Source organism: Sitophilus oryzae, unplaced genomic scaffold (genome assembly GCF_002938485.1).
Source record: "Sitophilus oryzae breed Bouriz unplaced genomic scaffold, Soryzae_2.0 scaffold_1716_pilon_pilon, whole genome shotgun sequence".
Taxonomy (NCBI): Eukaryota; Metazoa; Arthropoda; class Insecta; order Coleoptera; family Curculionidae; genus Sitophilus; species Sitophilus oryzae.
The window spans coordinates 299,652-319,802 of NW_022146409.1; the positions used below are offsets into that span (position 1 = coordinate 299,652).

The following is a 20,151-nucleotide window of genomic DNA, read 5'->3' on the forward strand; positions in this document are numbered from 1 at the left end:
TCTTTGTATTTCCATTGAAAATATAAAGATTGTAAGTTATTTTTCTTGCAATTTCTATTTTTAAATAACCCAGAGAATGTCAATTTTTGAAACTGCCATCTCAAGATAATCTACTTTAATTTTTTCATCAGCTTGCACTTTTCTTTTAACGGTATTGTTAAAGAGAGCTAAACTTATCATCGCTCACCACGTGACCTACTCTATCTACCTTAGTGAGATTTTGTTGTAAACTCTTTTGGCTATCCTAGTTATCATGCACATCCTTGCGATACTGGATTTGTACCTACACTTGGTGCTGGTTCAAATCATTACTTGCTTTAAATAGTTTACTATTTTGTACAAAAACACAAAGAGATAACAGCATTTTCATGATTTTTATTCATTTTCATCACAGATACATCAGCATTTCCAGACCTAAGTAAATATAAATGCCGCCCTCCAATTTTCTCATTCATTTTGGATATTTAAGCTATAATTCAAGTTTTTTTATTTATAACTCCAGCTGGTTTAAAAAAGACTCTCATATTTTGTTCCTATACTTTGAAAATCCTCTTACTGTCTTACTTTAGTTCCCACAAACTGGCCACGAAGAACGTATTAGACTATTATTACAATAAATTGTATTTTTTTCGTAGTCTCTTTGGACTTAAATCTAGTACCGTCTCCTCTTAGATATCTCTATAATTTTATAAGAATTTTTGAAAAACAAACATTGGCAATTTATGAAATGAAATTCCGGTATGGTTTGGTCTCCACTTGTGTATATATTGTGTATAATTAAAAACAAAACATCGCCAGATCTAATGGTCCAAAAACAAGTAAAAATGTTTACAAGAATGTCCACAAGACAGTAGATGGCCAATATATCTCTATAGAATGGTGGCACAGGCAATGGTAGCAAACATTCACAGGCGCAAAGGTTAAACGGACCTTTTTAAGAAAATTAATTTTATTTTTCAGAAACTATTTGAGACAGAGTTTACCAGAAATGCTTTTTATATCTACTAGTGGGTAAATGAATTTGTAGATATATTACGACTTTTCTTGGAACTAGTTTCGGAGATATAAATTTAATCGGGCCTTTTTAAAAAAATTAATTTTATTTTTCAGAAACTATTTGAGACAGAGTTTACCAAAAATGCTTTTTATATCTACTACTGGGTAAATGAATTTGTAGATATATTACGACTTTTCTTGGAACTTTAGTTTCGGAGATATAAATTTAATCGGACCTTTTTAAGAAAATTAATTTTATTTTTCAGAAACTATTTGAGACAGAGTTTACCAAAAATGCTTTTTATATCTACTAGTGGGTATATGAATTTCTAGATATATTACGACTTTTCTTGGAACTTTAGTTTCGGAGATATAAATTTAATCGCACCTTCTTAAGAAAATTAATTTTATTTTTCAGAAACTATATGAGACAGAGTTTACCAAAAATGCTTTTTATATCTACTAGTGGGTAATACCTGATAAGCAGAGACAAGAAGACTGTTAAAACTCTAGTGGATCTACTAACAGGACATTGCAAGCTCAATAGATATCAAGAGCTGATGAAATTGACGGACATGGTCATGTGCAGATTTGTCTGCACATGGCTTTGTCTCATATGCCAAACGCATGCTGGGGTCATCTGTTCCATCTTCTCTTGGCATTCCAATGTAAGTGGCCGCATCCTACACTCGACACTGATGTTAAGCAACAAAACTCCCAGATGTCGCAGCCAGGATTGCTGTTTCCTTCCAGATCCTCTACGATTTTCAATTTTTCCATGAAGTACCGCCCAGCCTCCAGAAAGTGGCCCAGATACGATATCTTTCTGTATTTCACAATATCCATGAGCCATGAGTTGTATTCCCGCCCTGCTCTTCTCAATATGTCTTCATTAGTGGTGTATTCGGTCCATGATATCCTCAACCATATACGTAATACCACATTTCAAGTGACTCAATTTTATTTATTGATCTTAATTTAATAGACCGTGGCTCATCACCAGACATAACGCTTGACAATTCTTATTCGTGGTTGTCGTCATTAGCAATCTAAAGAAGTTGACGTTACCATAAGATCTTACGTTACCTCTAAGACATGGATAGCCAGTATTTGAACCGAAAACTAAGTACTACACGGCCCCTACCCCAGCATTCTTCAGGCTGCTATCAGGCAAATATACGCTATCGAAAGATGCATACAATTTATCTTAGATAGGAACTATCGAAAACAAGGAATAACTATCTTATCCGATAGTCAAGCAGCACTAAAAGCGATCAACTCAGTAACCATCAATTCGAAGTTGGCAAAGAATGCCTAGAGAAGCTGAACAAATTAAGCAAAGAAAATAAAGTCCTCCTACTCTGGGTGCTCGCTTACCAAGGGATAGAAGGCAATGAAAAAGCAAACGATCCAACCAGAAAAAGATCGAACACTCCACTAACTGGACCAGAACGTTTTTGCTTTCCAAGCGGAAACCAGCTTAAAGCGGAAATGAAGAACTTGGAGGACTCCATCCGTAACCTGGAATGGGAATCCTCCAACGGTCTCGAATACTCGAAAAAGTTCCTCAGAACTTACGACTGCGAAAAATCAAAGATTTTCCTTGATTTCAGCAAGAACAATCTTCGGATTGTCACGGGGTTTCTAAAAGGACACTGTCTCCTCAACGAACACCTCAGTAGATTGAAGCTGAGAAACAACGGCGAATGCAGATTCTGTGGGGAAAATGGGAAAACACCAGAACACCTTATCACTGAGTGCTCCGAGACGACAACCGTTCGTGCCATAAACTTTGGTATGGCTGATGTCAAAGATGGAGAGCTGGCTTATGTGGAGTCGTCTAAGATACTAGCTTTTATCAAAGCCCTGGGAGTGTATGATGAGTTATAACCTGCCATAACTCAAGAAGGGAGAATACAACAGAGATAGGTGATTAAGCCCTCTCCTAAACATTCTCTACATTCTACCATAACATCTTTGTGTTTCATTTCGTTTAACATAGTTCGATCAGTTCGGTGATCCTAATAATTATTTAAAGAGTAACTCTAGTGATGTTAGTTTCTCTTACTTCTACGGATCAAATCATATCATCTTAGATGGTCGTTAAACATTGGTCAAGGGGTGCTAAAATAAGTATTTTCTTGTAATTTAGTACAATGTTCAAGCTTATTTACTGCCTTTTCAAAAGACAGCATCGGCATCTGCGTTAAAAATGTTCTATAAATATATATCTCATTTTACTCTGAGGTTGTGCCACACCGTCCACAGACCAAACACTTTTACTTTCACCGCAAACCGCGTGCGAACCATCGCATTCAGACATAGAAAACGAAGCGGTTTCTTCGCAAAGCACGACTTGTGTTCTTCAACTTCTTCTATGGTCTATCGCTCTTACGTAACGGTACGTCGCCCCCTGTTGCGGTTGCGTAACGGCACTCTCCACTCGGCAGCCCGTTAAATTACTTTTCCTTTTAGTGGTACCGGTGGATCGCGTGACGTGATACACAACACAACATCTAGGATGTTGTGCGCCGTTAGTTCGTCAAAATTTCCGAGAGAGCTCTTGTAGTACACGGCGTTATGTGAAAGGGAAAGGCTTCTTTCTTTCTTCCTATAGCCATTCTGTCAGCGGTATTTGGACTGTTATGATTTTGCAATTACATTTATGCCAGTTGACTGGTTCTACTGTTCTTCATCAGATCAATAATTTAAATGTTCCATCCATAGTTAGTTTACACGAACATTAACAATGATTCAAACAGTTGGCTATTCTGATTTTGTTTATTTGTCTCGCAATCAGTATATATTTTGTCAATCAGTATATTATTATATTATTTATATTTGTCGGCTGATATCACTAGCGTCAAAACAAACCGAAATTTAAAGACCTAATATGATTATTGAAGTGAAACTTCTTTACGCGCGAGGGGAGTTCAAACCCGTGACACGCCACGGCCTTGACACGCCACGGCCTTGACACGACGCACGAGCTAGCGAGAAAAAAAGTGGCAAGGATCTGCAACACACACTCCAAAAAACATTTGATCAGAAAATCATTATAATAAACTTGATACTGTACCTGTGTGCCAATATCCTCTGGTTGTGTTCTAGGAAGTATATTTTCCTGCATTTTTTCATCGATATGTTTGTAGCTTCTGGATAACGAACTAGATGAAGGATCTAGCTCATTTCCTAGCTCAGAACTCGAATTATTAGAGATAAGCAACTCACATTTTTATTGGAGGACATTGTCATATTTATTTCAAATCAATAATCAACGAGAATATTCGTTTAAATTATCAAAATGTATATTATAATTTATCAAAATTACTGTAACTGTAAAGTTTTTCCTAGAAAATAATTATAATAAACTTGATACTATTCCTGTCTACCAATATCCTCTGGTTGTATGCTAGGAAGTAAATTTTCATGCATATGTTCATCGATAGGTTTGCAGCTTCTGAATAACGGTCTAGGTAAAGGATCTAGATCTTTTGCTAGCTCAGAATTAGAATTAAGCAACTGGCATTTTCAATAGAGGAGATTGTTATATTTATTTCAAATCAATAATCAATGAGAATATTCGTATAATTTAACAAAATTACTGTAACTATAAATCACCATAAATACGAATTTTTGGTTAGGTTCAAAAAATTTTCTCTTCTTAAATAAATTTGAGTCTTAACATTATTAAGCATTTGCATCAAAGAATAATAGACTCTGACTGGCCGTCGAAAGGCGCGTGGTCATCGTGAAGCAAGAAGAAGAAGAAGAAAAAGCATTTGCATAAAAGTAAAATAAATTAGTGTTGGGAAAATTCGAATTAATTAATACGACTAATTCGATAATCTTTTTCGATATAATCGAGATAAAAATTAGTAGTATTTTATATTATATCTGTGGTAACCGAATTACAAATGAACATAAAACATAACCTCTTAATGGACGAATATTATTAATTAGTACTATTAGTAGTATTCTTTCCTTCTGAACGAACTGAAAAATTTCACTTAAACTGATTTATAAAGGGAATCGACAAAGAAAGGAACGATCCGATATAGAAAAATCCAGAAATCATTGTTATTTCCTATACCACGTAGGAATAAATCAGTTTAAGTGAAAATTCTCATTTCGTTCAGAACGAAAGAATACTATTATTTGGTTCATTTCAATCTCACCCAAATTTCACCGAACACCTGCCGAACACTAAAATTAATTTTCTTCTTTTATCTAAATAATTATTGATTGCAACTGATAAAATAAAAAGAAATACGAACCGCACGTAAACAAGGACATACTTATACCGTTTTAGAAGAAGCTTTTATTTTAGATATGAGGTTTTCAATAGGAATTGAAATGTTTATAAAAGGCCATAACAATAACAATCATAAACTCGACACTTTTAAATTTAAAACTTTAAATTATGGTTGAATTTATTATACGGCTTCGGCACAGTTAATAGAATACATTGAATAAAGAATTTTTTTTTATTCTTTATTCGGTGATAGAATATAGGTATGGCAATGGTTCAGATTTGTTTAAAATAGCCCCTAGACGAGCACTAGCTGGGACGAATTTATTTTTAGGTTAAATTTATAATTCTACTAAATAATTCGAATTATTAATTCGATTGTGAAATATGAATTATTACTAATTATTCGATGGTGAAAATAATTCAATTATTCCCATTACTAAAATAAATAATAAATAAAAATAATAAATTAGTAAAATTTGCATAGGTATTTTGGGTGGTATTCCACAAAATTTGCAGGCTATTGAGGAAACAGAAAATGTACAGATTACAGAAATAAATTGAAAATAATATTTATGTTAAAACATCATTATATTATGTCACTTTTTCATACATGTTTCAATTCAAATATGGGCACATAGTGCACACACTGTTTTTTTTGACGATATTCAAGTTCGTTTCCCAGAATAATGTGAGATTATTCAAAACGAGATGCGAAATAGATGGATTTAATCTGAAGGTTTCCTCATTTATCTATTGCATACCTAAGTGTATTAAAAAAATATATAGATTAGGTTACGTGCTCGTAATAAATTTAGATAATAAAACGCATATTAAAGTAACATAAACTAGTTTTATTCCAAAAAATGTTAGTTCGTAGGTATTCAATATACAATAAAATACATTTAAAATTAGTAGTAAAAAGTTCTACACATTTTTATAAATTCAAAAGACCAAATATTCAATTATATGGATTTATCATATTGTTCCATCATCGTTTGTTACTTCCTGTTTAACAGTATTTTGAAATTGTTCAAATATACTTTTCCGATATCTAATAAATAATTAAATGGTGCTCAAAATTGCGATCTGTATTCGTTAAAGGTTGTTACTTCGTTGATTGCGTTCAATTTCTAAACTTGTTTTAAAGCCAGGATGAAAATAAATCGTGATTATGTAAGCATTCAACTTCCATGATGAACACTATAGATGTATTGAAAAATAGTATTTTTTACATTGAAAAATACTTTGATTTAGAGGTAGGTGCCCTGGGGGTCAAAGGGTTAACGACAACAAATGCCTCAAAAATTGTCCCCCTTGACATGTAAATTGACGTATTTCGCCAAATTTTCATACTTCGTCATCGGTAGAGGTATTATTAAATACTGTTCGTTTTCAAATTGTCACCCTATATAAGTATAGAATTACTATCAGGACTAAATATTTTTTCTTTGTTTTCAGGTGGAGGCCAACCTATGCACTTTGCAAAACTGTTTGACGTCCATGATGGGTCGCGAGATAACCATCGAACAGCTACGACAAGACGTCGGACTGATGATCGAAAAAATCACCCATGTGACGCTCATGTTTCGACAGATCAAACTCACCATGGAGGAATACGTGTGCCTTAAAGTTATCACCATGCTTAATCAAGGTACAACTGGTTTCAATGATCATAATCAAAGATTTATTTTTTTATTTTTAATATTTTTAACATCATTTTTTTCTCGGTTTCGAAGCTTACAGGCAAAAGGAGATTATTAAAAAATAACTAATAAAATTGCTTGCATATAATCTATTATGTCTATCAATCTATTCATTTCAGTCCTTACTTGTCTTCTTTTCATTATACAATATGATTGAAAAAAAAGGCGTCAAAGATGGCTATGTAATGAGGATTGCTATCATTTTATAAATAAAAAAGCCAACTGGAAAAAAACTTACCCATAACAGGGTGAAGTCTCAATTCATAAAGATTATGTTTGTTTATTGTCTTTTATTATAGAAAATTTGTTATTAAAGAGGAATTAAAGCAAAACTGCCTTTTTCAGCAAAACCTGCCAGTGGTTCGGGTAGTACTGAACTGGAAACGATCCATGAGCGATACATGACGTGCCTACGTGTTTACACACAACATATGTATCCTCAACAAGTTACCAGATTTCAAGACTTACTAGTTAGATTACCAGAGGTAAGATACCTTAGTTCTACCATTACTGAACATCCCCAATCAAAATAACAACAATATATTCTAGTTAATTCTGGTAAAGAAAATTATTTACATGCTTGCTTCATCATCCACGTTACCGTAGCCATCTAGCGGTGGCTGTGACAATCACAGATCGTACCGCCAATATTAAAACCAGCGGCCTACTGGACAAACATGCTTGCTTCATCTTCAGCTATTCTCTGCTTTTCGTTGGTCAGATCGAGGGTTACAGCAAAGTCGGCCTGACGATGGAGAAAAATCTCCGAAACCGGTCGTCGAATGACTGTTCCCTTCGGTCTGATGAACTTAATGCAGATAATAAGCATAATGTAGGGTTTTTTGGCCCCTTTTTCCGCTACTCGTATTTTTATTTATTTATTATATATATACCCTACCTAAGCCTTCTTAGCTCCATCTACGCTAACGTGGATGAAGCAAGCATGTTTGTCCAGTAGGCCGCTGGTTTTAATTTTGGCGGTACGATCTGTGATTGTCACAGCTACCGCTAGATGGCGTAGAGCGTCTAGCACTCTCGCAATAGTAGTACGTTTTGTATTCTCTGCTTTTCGTTAGTCAGATCGAGGGTTACACTGTTACAGCAAAGTCGGCCTGACGATGGAGAAAACTCTCCGAAACCGGTCGTCGAATGGCTGTTCCCTTCGGTCTGATGAACTTAATGCAGAGAATAAGCATATATGTAGGGTATTTTGGTCCTTTTTTCCGCTACTCGTATTTTTGTTTTTGAATTATTTAGTTTTAAAATTTTCAACTACAACATTATGAAATAAGACACATACGGTATACGCAAAACATTTTCCGATGCACGTCATCAATCGTATCGAAATTGACACTAAAGCCTATAAACCTGACTAAATAAAATTTTGACAAAACTGTTTAAATTTGTTGTGTAATTTAAGATAGGGAGCTGCTCTTCATTTTACTTTATAGACCAAATGATTATAACAGATATTTTATTTAGATTAAAGCTGCAGAAATTAGTTTAAACCGAATTTTATTATCGCCATGTTGGTCAGATTGCGCTGTGGTCAGCAACGTTGTCGTTTATTATTTGACAATTATCATAGTGTCAGTCATTATTTTGTATAATATCGTGTTGTTGTTGAATTTTTGGGAGTAATTCTCGTTTTTTTGCAGATTTTCATAGTCTTTTTTAAAAAAATGTACTTTTAAGCACAAATAGTTCTTTTAAGAACTTAATTTCCGAGTTTTTGTATTGCATTTCTTGAAATTGTGTGATGAAAATATGCCAAAGCATTTAAACGGTCGAAGAAAAGAGCTTGTAACTTTCCTGATAAACTATTATGAACGAGAACATGACAAAAAAGTTATTTCTATTTATTACGATTTGTAGCGAGTAGCTCCTGTCTTAAATTTAAATATTTCTACTGTGAATGTTAGCGACTACTGTTAATAAATAAATTAGTTACTAAAATACTATTATATTAAAAATAAAGCGTAAACATCTTTAAAAAATGATATAATAAATATATTGTTTCCCCATTTTACATTAATATTCATCTCATAAATCCATCACAATCTGGCAGCACTGTCGCCATTGCTTGTCACTCAAAGCTGATCACGTGCATCGGAAATTGTTTTGCTGTTACCGTATATAAACAGTTTAAAGAAAGAAAGCACCAAAACAATTACTCTTAAAACAGAAATATTATACAAACTAACAAATCAAGAAAGAGAATTTGAGTTAACGCAAAGTAATAATTACAAATAGAAGAAATATTTTTGAAAATAAATGTAAAAAAAACTATTTATCACCAAAAAAAACATAAGTGTAGAAAATGTTACACTCATGGTTCAACCCTCTCTTAATTGCTTCATGTAGATACTAAACATCAACACTGTTAAATCCCTCAAACGGCAATCAAACATTACCAAACCAAACCAAACATTAGAAAACAACAAAATTAAAAACGCATCAAACAGCCTACCAATGAAAGGCTTGAGCACAAATGATAGAAAAATATACTTCGAATGCATCACCAGCTACCATACATAAAAAAACGTGTAATTTAAAGTTATTAGTGAAATTCTATTGATATATTTGATAAAAAATCAGAACAATTACCAATTACTAGAAAGTATAAATAATTCAGTATCCGATCTTCCCATCACAAAAAAGATAAAAATAATTCATGTAACCTACATAACTATAAGCGAATCAGTATGTCTGGCGATTTTTTTCCTGGTAGACCATCACTTCCGCCTACCAAACATTGTGACAAATCCTAAAAGAAGGATAAGGTCAATAACCCAACCTCGCGCTTGAATTTCAAAAATATCTGGTGGCCTAGATACGGCCCATCCGCGCTCTTAAAATATATGTATCGCGTTTATTTGGAGAGCTAGGTATTCGGTTACGTCACAAATACGTATTATACAGTGTCCGCAAAAAGTCTCAATGAAATGGGATTTTTTATTAATAGTGACAGGAAAATAATGTAATGCATTTAGTTTACTTGGTTTACCTGTCATATTTGAATTTCTTACTAACTGTTGGAAAACACCCTGACCTGAATTATTTTTTAGTTTCACTATTTTTTATCTACCTTCCAAGTTCTGTCGCCTGAAGATAATTTATATATTTTTGTTTATTTTTCGAATATGGTTGGATCGCAAAAATATTACTTACTTCTAATACCAATAACAACTATTACTTCAAAATCTTTACTAAAAAACACTAATAAACACTAAATAAACACTTTTTGATAAAAAGTTTATTTAGGGTAACAGTTTTACAAAAAAAATAGTTTTAGTATTCTTCGACGAGTATAGTAGATCGTAAGTCTGTCAAAGGAGTCAGAGAAGATTTCGACAATATCAAATCCAAAAAATGGCAGAAAATACAATTTACCTATGAGTTAAAATGACAGGCACAATTATCACTGTTATTTATCCTCTCGTTAGACAGATTATTCTATTTTTTTTATTAGTTAGAGTTTAATTTAAATGGCATTTAAGAGTAAATGTAAAACTCAAAAATAAATAAACATTAAAAACTTTTCTAAAGAACTTTTCGAATAACATTTTCAAAAGTTTTAATAAACACCTTTTGACATTTCAAATGAGAAATCGCAATTTTAACAGGTAAATCAAACCGCGCAGCTATGGTATACTTAATTTTTGGTTTAAGCAAAAACTGTTACAGTTGGGGGTTGGAACCTTTGGTGTTACACAGCAAAATAAAACACTCAATCACCACAATACACCACAACACTTTTACTTTTACACTGAACGCGCCTTTCGCTAACCATGTCCAAAAAAGGACCGACTTGTTGCTGAAATTGCGGCCAGGCAGGACACGTAAGACGTCAGTGTAAAGAAAAGGGGACGTGAACACGGCTTCGTCAAGTGTCGAATCAAAGCGACACATATCGAGCAGTACCCAACAGGTTCCAACGAGAACTGCTCAAGTCGCATCGCTACAACACAAGTTCAACAGAATTTTTGTGGATGGTTTCGCGGATGGATCATGCTGTTGGATACCGGTGCGACCAAAACAATCATCAGGCCGGATATCCTTAAAACCTGGAGGAGAAAGAGTCATTCTTCATCGAAAATGTGACGAGACGCTTCGCGTGGTGGTCGCAGAAGATGTTTCGATCCCTGAGCGCTGTGAGATATTTTTGGATGGTTGCCTGGAAGGTAAAATAAATAATGGAAATATTATTCTGTTGGAACCAAGGAACCATGACAGCAAAATAGGACGAGGGATCGCTGTAGGAAAAGGCATGCTACGAGCGAAGAAGACTGTACCGGTGAGAGTAATGAACACTAATTATTATTCAGCGTCCTTGAAGAAGGGAACCCTGTGCGGGTACTATTGCTCGGTCTCCTCAGTTATTCGGAGTATGGAAACCTCCAAAGTTTCAGCTTCAAAAATTCCGGACAAAAAGGTGAAGGCGCTAGTAGACGTTAAGGGATTATCTCCCTAAGATAGTAGAAAATTGAGAAATCTGATAATCAAGTACCAAGATGTGTTTAATCAAGGAGAAGCAGGGCAGAGAGATCGTACCATTTTAGTACAACATAACATTGATACCGGAGATGCACGACCAATCAAACAAAATCCGAGAAGACTTCCACTCGTCAAACGTGAAGAAGCTGACAAGATCCTTCGATAAATGAAAGAACAGGGTGTCATCGAACCATCTAACAGCCCGTGGACATCGCCGGTAGTACTAGTAAAGAAGATGGACGACACCATCAGGTTCTGTGTTGATTATCGGCAGCTTAATAATGTTATCAAGGATAGCTATCCCCTGCCGAGGATAGACGATACTCTAGACACACTGGCGGGGTCCACAATATTCTCCACCTTAGATCTGAAAAGTGGATATTGGCAAGTCGACATGGCGTCGAGAGACAGAAAGAAGACAGCGTTCTCGCTGGGCTCCGGACTGTGGCAAGTTACCCTCATGCCTTTTGGATTGTGCAACGCGTCAGCTACCTTTGAAAGACTAATGGAATCTGTGTTAAAGGAACTATCCTGGACCAACTGTTTAGTGTAACGACATTATAGTGGTAGGGAAATCTTTTGACGACCATCTGAAGGATTTGGAAGAAGTTTTCAAGCGACTAGCGAGCTCTGGTTTGAAACTTAGCCCCAAGAAATGTCCTCTGTGTCAATCATCTGCATCTACATCATCAGCAGATGATCAAGTCTTTATCATCTGCTGATGATGCTAACATGGTTAGCGAAACGCGCGTCCAGTGCAAAAGTAAAAGTGTTTTGGTGTATTGTGGTGATTTAGTGTTTTATTTTGAAGCAAAAACTAATTGACTTGCCTAATTTTAACTATCTTCAGTATTATGAAAATCCCATTTAAATCTTTTAATACGGTTTTTTTGCGGACACTGTATAGGCAAGTATGTACACCGCGGCAAAGATTAGATTAAGCTTTAAACCGGGGCATTACTTCAGTTCCCGCTTGATTTTATGTAGATTTTTAACTTGTGTCTTTATTGCTCTCTGTAAACAGTGTGAATCAGCGTTGCTAATTTTAGATATAGCAGGATTAAATTTTATTTTAATACGAATCATCGTGAGACAACTGAAAATGCCAGAATTTTTGGATAATAATAATCAAACAGAGTGTTTTACTAAATACATAAATTATTGATAAAGCAAAAACTATATTTAGATATATAATTGTGGTACCTTCTCCTTAACTGGAAATTAAATAAGCTAGCTTCGGTAATAATGGTAATATGATGCCTAACTGTTAGGAAACATATTCAACATAATTTTTTATTGTAACCGTTAAAAAACTATGCAGGGCAGGGTGCTCATAGAAATACGTAAACATGAAATACGTATACATATAAATAAATTAGCTTGACTCTACTACCATCCTGGGCACTTCATCTGCGTGGTCTGTATTTTAACGCATGCGACAGAGATAAATATAAACAACCGATTGACAGAGAGGCAAAATAAAAAGCGGCACACAGTATTGCCGGTTTTTACCTGTGTAGGAAAATATGTGTTGAAAAAAATAAAGTTAAAAACTTCCATGTATACTATTGAAATTAAGATAGAATGAAGCTAAATATAATCTATTACAGTTGTAGTAAAATGAGTAACTAATTGTAAAAAATAAAGTTCCAATCCTAGATGAAACGCTTCCGCGTTTGTACGGTTTGTACGGTTTGAAATTTTGATTAGTAGTGGGAACTATCGAATGAATACTATCGAAACATTCGATAGTTGCAATTCATTCGAATAATTCGATAGTTAGTAAGAAAACATTCGTTGAAAACTATTCGAATAAAAATTATCGAATAGATCCGTCATCTGCCTTGAAATATTGTATTCTAGTAATTCGGCAGCAAAAACCATTCATTTATAAAATTCATTCATTTATAAAATTCATTCATTTATAAAATTCATTCATTTATAAAATTCATTCATTTATAAAATTCATTCATTTGTAAAATTCATTCATTTATAAAATTCATTCATTTATGAAATTCATTTATTCGTCAGGATCGATTATAATAAAATATTAACTGAATTTTAGTTGTCGCCCGGCGACGTAGGTTTTTTTCCGAGAAAGCGGTCGGTGGCAATGCTATGAAAGAAGCCGGCATCTTTGATTTTTTGCGGAGTCATATACAGATAAGGACACATTTTTTTTTATTGAGGTGCTAGTATTTACACAGAAAATACATTATGAAGGGCGCTGTTGCCATATTTTTGTATTAGTTGATATTAGCAAAGAATATTATTGTTTGGCTTTAGTTAGTTAGGGATAGTATGTCTATATATTCTGAATTTTTTTATTAATATTCTGTTGTTACACTGCAATAATACTTGTTATTTTGGATGTAGGAAAATTATTTTGAATGTTTTTAAGCAAAGACTGGTTTAATAAATAATAATAACAGTAATAATTTGTTATACCTATTAACAACAAAATTTAAAATCATTTAATATAAATATTTTTTTTAAGTAGTAGCAAAATATAAACAACAAATTAGATGTCAAAATTATTTATATTAGATCCTATTTAAAAATAATATAGTCTCTAATTTTTTTTGGCAACGTTGGTTTATTAAATAATAATAATTACAGAACTAATTTGTTATATTAACAACAAATTTTAAAATCATGAAATATAAACATTTACTAATTTTCTAAGCAAGCGGTGTAATGGAAGGAAAATATAAATAAAAAATTAGAAATCAAAATTATTTATATTAGGTGCTTTATATTACTATTTAAAAATTATATTTACTTTTACTGGCATTTACTTTAAAAAATAAATGAAATATTTCTTCGCAAAAACTACATGTAAGAGAATTAGCATAAACAAAATACAAACATCGTTAACTTTTTTTTTAAATTGGCACGTGTAAAACTTTCATTTTAATTTTCTCACCCCATAGTTTGAGTTCGATAACCATTTACTTAACCACATTACTTTAATATGATTATTAAGTTCAACTAATTCATATTATTAAAACATCTAAAATACAAATATGTACTTTTAAAATTAATTTAAGTTCATCTCATCTCTCTTAAAAATTGCTACTTCTCAAAATTTCCCATTAAAAAATAGACCATATACCATATAAAATTAAATAATTGAAAGATCGGACTACGGAAAACCACACAACTTTTCGGAAAAATTTTGACCACCTGCACATGCACACAATCGTCAATAAATAAAATTAAAAAATAACTACTATTTTAGTATTTTAACTATTTTAGTAAACGCAAAAATAGCACAGTATTTATACGGTGAAGTTATAAAAATTTGGAAGAACTAATAATGCACTGACGCATACAAAAATCAAACGAATACTAAATTTCATTTATCAAAAGCATTCGATAGTCGTGGCTCAACGATAACCATTTAGTCGCACGGCGAGGTTGTCACATATGCTTTAGTTTACAAATGAATGAATGATTTTATTCGAATAAAACCATTCGATAGTTGAAATCATTCATTCATTAACCATTCGATAGTCTAATTCATTCGATAGTTCCCATCGCTAATTTTGATGCAAAATCCGGCAATACCGCATAGAAGAAATCAACTCAACTTTTATCTCATTTTAATATATTTGATTTTCCATTAAACTATTTACATCACTGTGGTAAACCTTAAAGTAACAACGCTTTTACGATAATCAGAATAATATATCTAAATCGAACTGTTATACAGGGTGTCCTAGAAATAAGTGCAAATATTTTAAATGGTAGTATATTTCGGCCGCAGAAAAACGCCTAATTCTTTTGCGAAAAAAAAATTGTTAAAATTTTTATATTTTTGCCAATCACCTGGAAATTAAAAAAAAAATAGTGCCACTTGTTTATTCACCTGAGGCGTCAAATAAGCTCAAAAACCTCGTGAAAAAAAACGTAATAGCCGGTTATCGCCAGCCGTTCTCAACATTCATATTAGTGTCATTATTTTTTTTAATTTTCAAAGTTAAATTATTCGGTTATATTTAACTTTAGTGATGGGCAAAACTGTTATTTTTAGATAACAGTTGAAACTGTTATAGTTATTTATAAAAAACAGCTTAAAATAACAGCTTAAAAATAACAGGTTTCTTTATTTTACTGCTAAATATCTGAAAGAGTATGAGGCGGTTACCGCCAGGCGTATTAACGCAGTTGCAAGTTGCAACAATGACGATGCAATGACGTGCTCGGTGGTAGTATTTCCAGGGTGTCAAAACATTTCTAAATATCGATTGTTATCTAAAATACCTCTCTAAAAACGGTGGTTGTTTACAAATAAGCGCTGTTTACAAATTTGCGATATAAAAAGCCAAAATTCCGCCACTCGTCTATACCTATATATTCCGATCTACCTACGCCCTGCCCCTCGATCCGCGTAGATCCTGAATTGAGTAGCAGTGTACAGGGTGCATCTCACTCGACGGGCGAGAAGCTCTTAGTTATGATTTTACCATTTGCGGTCAAAAAATAGCAATATAAGAAAATGTGCAGTATATTCTTCATAAGTAAACCAACTACACACTAGAGTTCGAATTTATTTTACACTTAAACTAGCGTGTACCCGCGACTTCGTTCGCGTCGAATTAATAATTTCTAATGGTGATGATAAAGCAACACAAGAATTTCCATTAACATACAGACTGGATAACATTTTCTCACATGTGCCAAAAATAAGCTTTAAACGTCGAGCAGTTTAAGCAGAATCGTGGTTAATCAATTACTCAACTTTTTGGAACACCCTGTATGATTTTTGAAAAAATTTCAAAATATGTAAAAAAACAAAATAAATTTTGCGTGTTCGGACGTTTTCCCGAAAGACTAACCGTTTTTTAAATAACAAACGTTGTAATATTTGAGGGGCGTTTTCACCCTGTTGGAATTTGAGATTCGAGAAACCCCTCCTTATCGAACCTCAACCCCACAGTCAATCCGTTTGCCAAAAATCAGCTTTAAACGTCAAGCAGTTTAAGCAGAATAGTGATTACTCAATGGTCATATTTTATGAAACACCCTGTATATATTTTTTAAAAATCTGAAAATATGTAAAACAACATAATAAAATATACGTGTTTTAAGAGTTTTTCCGAAAAACTCACCGGTTTTTAAATAAAAAATATTCTAATACTTGAGGGTAGTTTCACCCCCTTAGAATTCGAGTTTCGAAAAATCCCTTCTTATCGAACCTCTACACCCTAAAGTCAATCCGTTTTCCAAAAATCAGCTTTTTACGTCAAGGGCTTTAAGCAGGATCGTGATTAATCAATGACCAGATTTTTCTAAAATCTTAAAATATTATTCTGAAAATTTTTCAGAATAAATAAATACCTAAATATTGAAACTTAATAAGTAAGTACTGAAACATACAGCGCCATAATATCTCGACCTCCGCCCGTTATGCTCGTAACAGGTTGAAAAACAATGTACTATCTAAAACAACTGATGCGTTATTCTCCAAACTGTTTCGAACCTCCATCGACAATCGACCGATGCAGCAGCGTTCCTTTCCCACTCCAATTATCTCGACCACCGCCCTGTTATGCTTGTAACAGGTTGAAAAACAACGTATCTAAAATGACTGCTTCTCCAACCCGTTGCGAGCCTCCATCGACAATCGACCGATGCAGCAGCGTTCCTTTCCCACTCCTGTTATCTCGACCGCCAGGCGTTATGCCCGCAACTGTTTCAAAAAACCTGCTTCTTTTATATCCTATTATTTTTAAGCTGTTGCAAACTCAATACGACCATAGACGGTATCGACCGAAGCAGCTACGTTCGCCGTAGCGCATTCCCCACTCCGTTGTCCGTTGTCTCGCCGCCTGTATCGATGGTTGACGAAATAACATGTTTTCCATCCATACTAGTTGTTTTTTGAAATTGCTTCGAGCAGCATAAAATTTCGTGACGGTGCAGAGCGCCGACTTCGTTTTTCGTTTCACGAGCGGCCGATCTCTACGTGTCGTTGTTTTATATCTGTTATTTTTTAGAAGTAGTAACGGGTGCGTTATGTTATTTATAAATAATTGTTATAAAATAACAGATAGTTAAATAACAACCCATCACTATTTAACTTATTTTAAAAATGGTATAATTTGGTATGGTAAGATATTTCTTTTGACCAGATCTACCACGCCTTAAAACATATGTACTTATTTCTGGGACACCCTGTATATTATAATATTTGTATGTTAATATTTTTCCACAATGCTAATTGATTTAGGCATATGAGTAACTAACAAGTTATAACTTGCCATGACAACTAGTGTCACTTCACTGTAGATAATAATTTTAAGTTACTTTTATGTATTTTGAAAAAATAAAGCCGTTATTCTCCGGTTAGTATCATTTTTGAAGATTTCTTTTCATGTATAGGAACATGAAATGAAATACTTCAATATACGTATCCTACTTTATTTGACTAGCGGCTGCAGCCTGATAGGTCATAGTTGTGCCTGTTTTCAAAACTGCCAAAGAAAATTTGTGGTTAGGGTTATGTGACAAAAACCATACAAAAACAAAAACACACTCCCAGGCACCACTGTAACCTGTCAGGCTACAGCCGCAAAACTTTATTTGAAGTTTACGCAGAGATTTTTATGCAAAATAGGTAATAATTTCTGAAAAAGTTAAAATAAATACATACTTATTTCTCTGAGATTTGCATACTCTATGCCTTTTATTCTATATTTTTTCTAATTATTTGTATTTTATATTTTTCAGATACAGTCTGCGGCATCTCTTCTATTAGAAAGTAAGATGTTTTACGTTCCTTTTTTACTAAATTCGGCGATTCAGAGGTAGTAGGAAGGCTTTCCTCGACTTTAGGCGTATTAATAAAATTAAATAAAGTATATATATATTGCGTGTAAGTTGATTTGTATATAAATAAAATCGTAAACATATTTTAGAAAAAGCGGCGGATTTATATTATGAAAGTACACACACCTATTCTTTGTTATATGTCGATGTTTCGTTCGAAGCAAGAAATTGTTTTAAATTGTACTACTGGACTGATGTTGACAGATAATTTGTGAAATTGGTCGAGCATTTAAATTCGTAAAATCTCTAGTCAAAAATGGATTTCAGTAATCACACATTCTTAAGTTATTCTTATACTGATTTCTAATTTCTTTCATCTTATCATCCATTTTTCATAACTCTGCAAACTGTGATTCTCATTTTTTCTTCGACATATTTATACATGATTTTTTCCTCTATACGTAAATCATTCTTGTTCATCTATTATTTCTTGATCTACTATTACTATTTTCTGTTCACATTTTCATATTTCTCATTTATATTAAACAATATGATCAAAAGGTTTTATGGTGAAGTGTGCGGTGATAAATAAACAATTTTATTGAAAATTACATTATAATGTTTAATGTTTTACCTATCATACCCTATTACTTACACCTGGTATTATTTAACTTTTTTTCATAACTCTGTAATGTATGATTTACATTTGTTTTTAGCTACTGTTTATGCATAAAATCACTATTAATTCCTGTCTATATATAATATATCTACCCCTCTATAACATTCTTCCACTTTTTTTCCTTTTCATATCCTGCTTCATGTTTGAGCTTACTATATCATTAAAGTTCTTAATAACAGTGACAATTTGATTGATATAAGAAATTAAGTATATAATATTAAACTAAATAAGAATATAAGTATTTTGTTGTGTTGTATATAACGCCAAAGGTTTCAGACTCAACTATATTTATTATATATTTGGCAAATATTTATTTATCAAACGCTTGTTATAGGTAAAACCTACAATATAATGGACATAATTTTTTCGTAGTTTTTGGCCTAAACTAACTTTTATAATATTTATTATATATATTATAATATTACAATGTTGTTCTAACGTTTAAGAAAGACTTCAAATAGCTTAAGATCAACTGTCACTGTAGGGATTTTTATATGGTAAACTTAAACTAAAATGTCACGTAATTTTTTCATTTGATTATCATCATCCATCTAAGTGTCAACTTACCTCATCTATACGATTTAAATTCTTTCAATATACATCTCTCTAATCTTTTAGTAGTTTTGCTTTTCATTTTTTCACTTCTAATTTACAGTCATTTTCAAGTTATCAACACAAAATATCTATTTTACTTCGTTATTAAAATTTTCATACGAATTTGAATGCTACCAATTGTATATTATAGTAGATGTAGTCTACAAGTTTTGGAACTACCTACATAGCTATATACTCCATGAAAATAAGACTTGCATTCTTTATGCACTATATTACCCAGTTTACCTTTTGATCGCTTTAATAGATATACTCTTTAGATCTCATTTTTTCCATTAAATGTACTCTAATATATTTGATTTTTTTTTACCCTGCAATATAAATAAATAATAATATATTTATATAAATATGATTTATAATTGATACAAAAGCTCTGGTTAGTGGTGACGTCACAAGGTATTACATTGACTGTATTACATGATTCTGCTTTTCTTAATTGCTTGATTAATTTCATCCCTAAGCATAGTTGACATGATATCAAAAAATAAATGGAACCAATTTATCATTTTGTTTCTGAGAATTTAGTTAGAAACGCATTTTAAAAAAATAATAGCATACAGTATATACCTAAATAAAAAAAACGAACTTGAATATCGTCAAAAAAAAACAGTGTATACACTATGTGAGCATATTGG

The 20,151-nt window shown here is 32.8% G+C and overlaps 1 protein-coding gene across 4 annotated transcripts in view; it reads left to right on the top strand.

The window, feature by feature from the left end:
* The window catches only part of LOC115881312 (hormone receptor 4), a 190,439-nt gene extending 170,860 nt beyond the window's left edge, over positions 1–19,579 (top strand). For all 4 annotated transcript variants that reach the window (XM_030898742.1, XM_030898741.1, XM_030898743.1 and 1 more), the window contains 3 exons: positions 6,710–6,902; positions 7,300–7,439; positions 18,187–19,579. In XM_030898742.1, coding sequence (XP_030754602.1) covers positions 6,710–6,902; positions 7,300–7,439; positions 18,187–18,267 — 414 coding nt within the window. In that variant the 3' untranslated portion in view covers positions 18,268–19,579. The remainder of the gene's footprint in view (positions 1–6,709; positions 6,903–7,299; positions 7,440–18,186) is intronic.
* Positions 19,580–20,151: the final 572 nt, after the last annotated feature.